Source organism: Oryctolagus cuniculus, chromosome X (assembly GCF_051225735.1).
Source record: "Oryctolagus cuniculus isolate XC-2025 breed Fujian yellow rabbit chromosome X, ASM5122573v1, whole genome shotgun sequence".
Lineage (NCBI taxonomy): Eukaryota > Metazoa > Chordata > Mammalia > Lagomorpha > Leporidae > Oryctolagus > Oryctolagus cuniculus.
In genome coordinates this window covers 42,403,320-42,410,074 of record NC_142888.1, presented here as the reverse complement: position 1 = coordinate 42,410,074, position 6,755 = coordinate 42,403,320, and the positions used below count along the sequence as shown (strand labels likewise).

The window sequence follows — 6,755 nt, the reverse complement described above, 5'->3', positions numbered from 1 at the left end:
GTCGCTGTAATGGAAGAAATTCAAGCAAAAATGTCATAATTTCCTGAGCAGCACAGTTAGAGAGAAAGGTGCACCTAACTGTCCTCCCAGGTAGGGGTCGCAATTGTACCACAAGGGTAAAGGTGGAGCCCCATGTGGCTTCGCTTAACGTGCATAACGACGTCTGAAGAGACGTTTTTTGTTCCCAGCAGCACTCGGGGCAGAGCTTCTCTCTGTGGAAGGTTCGCCTGATAAAGAGGTACACCTTCCGCGCCCTTGAGGTACAGACCATGGGAGCCCTGAGCAGTCGGTTTCTGAGGCGCCAGGGAGTTCGTGCTCCAGAGGAACCGGGTGCCGCTAGGGAACAGGAGGCGGCGTCTGGGGAGGCGGAAGTGGTAGTGGAGAGAGAGGAAGGGCGTGAAGAGAACAGACCCACTACCAGTCATGGCGGCCGCAAGCGGAGGGCCAGTCCTGGCGGGCCACTGACAAAAACCCTGCCTGGGAAGCGTGCCAAAGACAAATCCTTGTCCGTTTATGAGGCACTCTTCCTGAGGGGTGAAGACAGTGACGTACAGATCCGGGCATTGGGGGAGGAATGGAACTTGCACAGAGTCTACCTTTGCCAGTCAGGGTACTTTGGGAGCATGTTCAGTGGTGCCTGGCGGGAGACAAACATGGATACGATAGAGCTACAGATGCCTGACGAGAACATTGATAGTGAAGCCCTGCATGAGGCCTTGGGCTCTTTATATCGCAATGTAGTTACCATCCCTCCCAGCCGAGTTGTCGCCATGCTGGCCACGGCCAGCATGCTGCAGCTGGATGAGCTAATTCAGCAGTGTGAGGAGGTCATGAAGGAGAGGGTGAGTGCCCAGACCGTGTGCAGCTACTTATATGCTGCGGACAGCTATGGGCTCCAGATCATCAGGGCCATGTGCTTCCAGTGGCTGCTGGACAACCTGATGACACATTGTACGGAGGAGCTACTGCGAGAAATCAGCCTGGATCTCATGAAGGAACTCATCACCTCCTCAGAGCTCTTGGTGATGGAAGTGGAAATGGATGTGTACATCACACTGAAAAAGTGGATGTTTCTGCATCTGCAGCCCACATGGAAAGGCTCCCGAAAAGCACTGCTGCCTGACGCGGACTCGTGCTTTGCCAGGTACAAGAGGGAGGCAGAAGGCGTCCCTTTCCTGGAAAGCGAGCAGGGTAGAGCCTTTGTGCCAGCATTCCAGCAGCTGCGGCTCGCCTACATAATTTGTGACCTGCCTGCTGCTCGTGTCATCGACCAGGATGCTCTGATCCCTGCCTCGTGGTTAACCCCGGTGTACAAAGAGCAATGGCTTGCACTCCTCCGGGCTGAACAGACAAGGGATCTGGGACGCACAGATATCTATGTGTCAGACCTCCAGGGGAACAGCATGCGGTGTGGGGGACAGCTTCTCAAGGATGAGCAGCATAGCTGGAGGTGGGCTGGCTTCAATTTTGGCTGGGACCTGGTGGTGTGCTATGCCAACAGGCGCATCATTTTGCGGCGCAGTGCACTGAATAAGTCCTGTGGCCTTGGTATCAGCTTACTCTGGCAGAGAAAAGTTGCATTCCGCCTCCGCCTGGCCTCCTTGGACAGAGCTGGCAGAGCCACTTTCAGGAAAGACACAGGATTCCAGATGCTTTCCCTTGGAAAGGATGAAGAGCTAGAGGTAGTAAACCTGGAGAACCAAGATGTGGTTTTCCCTATATATGTGGCCTGTAACTTCTTGTACCTCCCCAGAGAGAGAAGCACTGCTCAGAGTGAAGACCCCTGCACAAGCCTAGAGAGCTGAGCAACTAACTCTTCCATAGGAACAGGGGTGAATGATGTTCTCCAGATGCCAGCTGCCTCTGTAGACTGATCTAACTGGTCTGTTGTGGGTGATCAACTATGTCAGAGGCTTTGCTAAAGTACAACCCATAAGTTTGAGGCTGTCCATAGCACATTTCAAAGCCCAGCAAACACCCAGAGAACTCAGTCGAGCTGTTACTGTGGAAACCTATCCTCCTAGGTTACCATACATCAGTCCCCACATCTTTTCTGAGACAACCAAGACCAAGGAACTTTAGAGAGTCACTGTGAGCCTACCTAATCAACTATGTGAGTCAAAATATTTTATAACATGCATTTCCTTTAGAATGCTTAATTCAACGTTGAGAGACTATTTTGAATTTTCTTTGAATTGATGTATTTAGAGTTGCCCAGTCCAATTATTATCACCATTGCCCCTGATATCACCAAGTTGTTTTCCCCCTTCACAATATCTTACCACTGAGTGAAGTTCTTAATTTACTGGGTTTTCATTTTCATATGTTTACGAATTATTTTAAAAGTCTGATTTCACCTAGAATTTTACCCGATATTGACATTTCAAAGTTTCAGCAACCTCTATTGAGAGTGAGGTGGGAAGAAACAGTTTGATGCTCTGGGGCTATTCCATTGCTAAATATATTTTTTGTCTGTGGCATACAGTCAGGTATTGCATACGCACCCAGAAATGCAATTCAGGCAAGCTGATGACATTTACCCAGCAGACATGTTTTTAGTTTGAATTGTATTTGGGACGACTACCTCCTGCTTAAGAGCAGTACTGGTAACCTATCCTCTGGAATGGAGTGATTCTTGACAACAATGGGAATTCCTTGGCACCTGGAAAAGACATCAAGGGATGAGAATTCCAAGCTGGTAATCCACAAGGGTTAAAGTAGATATAGTAGATACTTTTGTCCAAAAAGGAGAGACAGTGCTAATTGTAACTTGGATAGGTTGCTATCTGGTTGCTGTTAATATTTTTCAAAGGTTTATCTATTTATTTTGAAAGAATTACAGAGAGAGAGAGAAAATGAGGGAGAGCTGGAGAGGGGAGAGGGAGGGAGGGACGAAGAGAGAGAGAGAGAGAAAGAGGGAGGGAGAGAGAGAGAGAGAAAGAGAGAGAGAGATCTTCCATTCATTGGTTCACTTGCCAGATGGGTGCAATGCCCAGGACTTGGCCAGAAAAAAGTCAGGAGCCCTAAGCTTCATCCGGGTCTCCCACTTGGGTGGCAGGGGCCAAACACTTGAGCCATCATCTGCTGCTTTGCCAGTTGCATTAGCAGGGAGGTGGATCGGAGTGGATTAACCAGGACACAAACAGGCACCCATATGTGATGCTGGCATTGCAGGCAGTGGCTTTCCTTGTTACCCCACAACGCTAGGCCCTGATTACTGCTAATTTGTGAACTGCCACCACCTCACTTCCTCCCAAAATCCCTACTTGTTTTCATTTCAATTGAGTGATTTCTGAGGTTAAAGAATGTGAAACCTCGAACACTGTTTTGGCATCCACAAAAGTAGTAATACGTATGTGGAAAGAGTGAAAAAAAAACTTATTCGGGATGAGCAAATAAATTGTTTTAATCCATAGATTTTTTTTATATAGCTTTACATAGTTAAAACCAGGATTTTCCTGTGTGGGTTTGTATTCCTCATCCCAGTTAAACTTTATACTTTGTCAGCCAGTGAAGGCAGTACATTTCACCCTGTATATGTTGCATTTTCCTCCTTAAGGAAATTTGACAGGCTTTGCCAACCCAAACCTGCACGATAAGGTTGGAGTAATAATTTCATTGTAGTGGTACGAAATGACTCTTGAGGATGCCACTGCTGTACACTTTGATGGCTTTCCTTAATTTTGCAAACTCCCCTGTGCCTCCACAGCCACCCGCTTCACTGTACTAACCTTGTAATTTCTCTAACTAACCCACTACAAACAACAAATGTCATTTTGTTTTTTTCAATTATTTATGTTTGGGAAAGAGGAAGGAATGATTCAATATAATGGTCAAAATACTTGGGTTTCGAAGATTTAATTCCTTTACATGAACTTTCTAAGAAATTTCAAATCACTTGTTCCTGAGCTGAATGCCAGGATGCTGTTTAATCAAAAAAAGAAAAAAGTGGGTATTCTCCCTTTGGAAATTCAGAGACTACTGAGGTAGAAATGTACATTGAGAGTTCTGCTTCTGTTTTGCAATGCGACTAATTTGACATCTTTCAGTTGGTTTTTGCTGTTTATCGTCGAAAGGAGTTTTATAATGTAAAATGTTGACAGCTGAAATAAACTCACTTAAAGCATCTTTGCTTATTTAATTTATTTGAAAGAGCCTGAGAGAGACACAGCATATCCCATCCCCTGGTTCACTCCTCAAATGCCTGTGGCACCAGTGGTTGGTCCAAGGGGAAGCCAGGAGCCAGGGACTGAATGTGTGCCTCACACGTGGATAGCAAGAACTTAACTGCTTGAGCCATCACCTGCTGCCTCCCAGGGTGCACATTAGTAGGAATCTGGAATCTGGAGCAGGGCCAGCACTAGAACCCAGGCACTGCAATGTGGGAAGCAGACATCCCAAGCAGCATCTTAACCACTATGCCAAGCAGCCACCCCTGAACTACAACTCATCTAAATTCTCGCAAATCCTGGTTGTTGCCATTTTCCAGCTTGGGCCGTTTACCCAATGTCAGTCTATGTTTTCATTTTAAGGCTGTTTTGTTTTGACTGCTGAAGCTGAGGGAGGAAGCCTCCCACATTAACATTTACATTGTTTCACAGCCTCTTGGTGGAGAAATGGGGAAGCAGAACAAGATGTAGAGTTGTGGTAAAGCTACACAAAACTGTCAAGCTACATGACAACAGACTAAATGCCAAAGCCCTTGCCATCCCAAAGGAGATGTACCTCTGTAGTACCCAATGCGAGCCTTAACAAGAGAAGGGGAGGAGTTCTCTCTGTCTTTTCCTATCTACGTGTTTGACTTGTTGTCTCTGATACTCACTATCTCTTCTTGTCTCTATTATCTGTCTTCCTCTTTCTGTATCCTTTTCTGCCTTTCTATATGTCTTTATCTCTACCTTTGTCTGTCTTTGTCTATCTCTGTCTCTTTATCAATCTTTTTTCACTGTTTTCTTCCTGGCTGTCTCTCTTAATCTGTGTCTGTTTGGCTCCATCTCTGTCTCTGTCTCTGCCTCTGTCTCCGCCTCCATCCCTGTCTCTCTCTCTCGCTCTGGCTCTCGCTCTCTGTCTGTCAACCTCACTCTATTGTTCTCTCTGAAGCTGTTCTTTTTCTCTTGCCCAGGTGCATGCTTTCTCTCTGCTCATTTGTGCCCGTCTCTCTGTCATTTTTGTCTCGATGTGTACCTGCCATTCTCTTTCTGGACTTCTATGTGTATGTATCATAGACTTCTATGTGTATGTAATCCTGTCTGTGTCAGTAACTGTCTCACTGGCTCTGCCCTTCTCTTTCTGTGCCTGTCTGTCTTTCCCTTTCTCTTTTGTGTGGCTCTGTCTACCCTTTTATGCCCATCTTTTTGTTTGCATGTCTGACACTATGCGTTGTGTCATCTCTGTCTATCTGACCGACTGTCAATGAGCTTTGTAGTCTTTGGCTATTTCTGTCCCTGGCTCTGTTTGATTGTCTGTAATAGAATGCCTCTGTCTCTGCCTAACTTAGGAAGGCAGGACTACAACGTGATTACAATTCAGTACATCGGGCCGGCGCCGTGGCTCACTAGGCTAATCCTCTGCCTTGCGGCGCCGGCACACCGGGTTCTAATCCCGGTTGGGGCACCGGATTCTGTCCCGGTTGCCCCTCTTCTAGGCCAGCTCTCTGCTGTGGCCAGGGAGTGCAGTGGAGGATGGCCCAAGTGCTTGGGCCCTGCACCCCATGGGAGACCAGGATAAGTACCTGGCTCCTGCCATCGGATCAGCGCAGTGCGCCGGCCGCGGCGGCCATTGGGGGGTGAACCAACGGCAAAAAGGAAGACCTTTCTCTCTGTCTCTCTCTCTCTCACTATCCACTCTGCCTGTAAAAAAAAAAAAAAGATAAACTTAAAAAAAAAATTCAGTACATCGACCACCTTCTGTTATGTTGCCTCCCAGTGTTCTCCATGAGACAGCTTCAGTAGCCTGGAAGAAAATGGAGGGCAGCAGTCCTGAGGCTCACTTTCCAAAGATGTAAGGAATCTTAAGTAAACGGTGGCCTATGAAAGACACAGAGGTGTCAGTAGGGTGTAGGTGAGATGGGAACAGGCAACAGACAAGCATAAAGTATGTTATTGTGGAAAGTGTCTATTTATAAACAGCACAAAAATGACACTGGGTTCTGACAAAGTATGCAAGAGTGTTCTAGAAAGTGAAAATCATCTCTTATGAAGAAAAGTAAAACAAGTGGAAGCGTGCTTCCATAGGGTCTTCAGGACATCCCCCGATTTTTGCTCACATAATTTGAAATGAAAGCTTCCTTCTGAGTTAAGACAGTGAGAGGTACACACTCTGTAAGTATGTAACTGAACCCATGGGGTTAAGCTTAAATTTTGGTTTGGGCTCTGTAAGAAAGACACTGAAATAATTGGACCGAAACAAAATGCAAGGTTTCAATGCCATCGTCAATTCAGTTATTAATGTGACTCCCAAGGCATTCCTTGTCTGCTCAGCTACTTGGGCTTACAGGCTCTCCTCTTTATTCAGGTTAACTCATTTGAAAGGCTTGCATCATCTGCCTCAGGCTCCAAGGCTTCCTAGCTTCAGTAACTACCTTTGCATGTGCAATATTTTATGAGTCCTGTGGTTGCCATGTAACATTAGAAAATCCAATCAAATATATACAGGTAACCATGCACAAGAGACAAAGAGGCTAAAACCATATATAAGAGAAAACCCTTCTTTGTTCGGGGCTCAAAAATTTGGATAAGAATTTCCACCTGGGCCTT

At 46.2% G+C, this 6,755-nt stretch overlaps 1 protein-coding gene across 1 annotated transcript; it reads left to right on the top strand.

The window, feature by feature from the left end:
- The first annotated feature begins 269 nt into the window (after positions 1–269).
- Positions 270–1,805, top strand: LOC100358200 (germ cell-less protein-like 1). Its single transcript, XM_070066672.2, has one exon. It carries the CDS (start codon positions 270–272, stop codon positions 1,803–1,805), a length of 1,536 nt encoding a protein of 511 aa, XP_069922773.2.
- The last annotated feature ends 4,950 nt before the right edge of the window (positions 1,806–6,755 follow it).

What these genes read in the sequence shown, in the direction of transcription:
- LOC100358200 (XM_070066672.2), top strand. Translation starts at nt 270, where the DNA reads ATGGGAGCCCTGAGCAGTCGGTTTCTGAGGCGCCAGGGAGTTCGTGCT.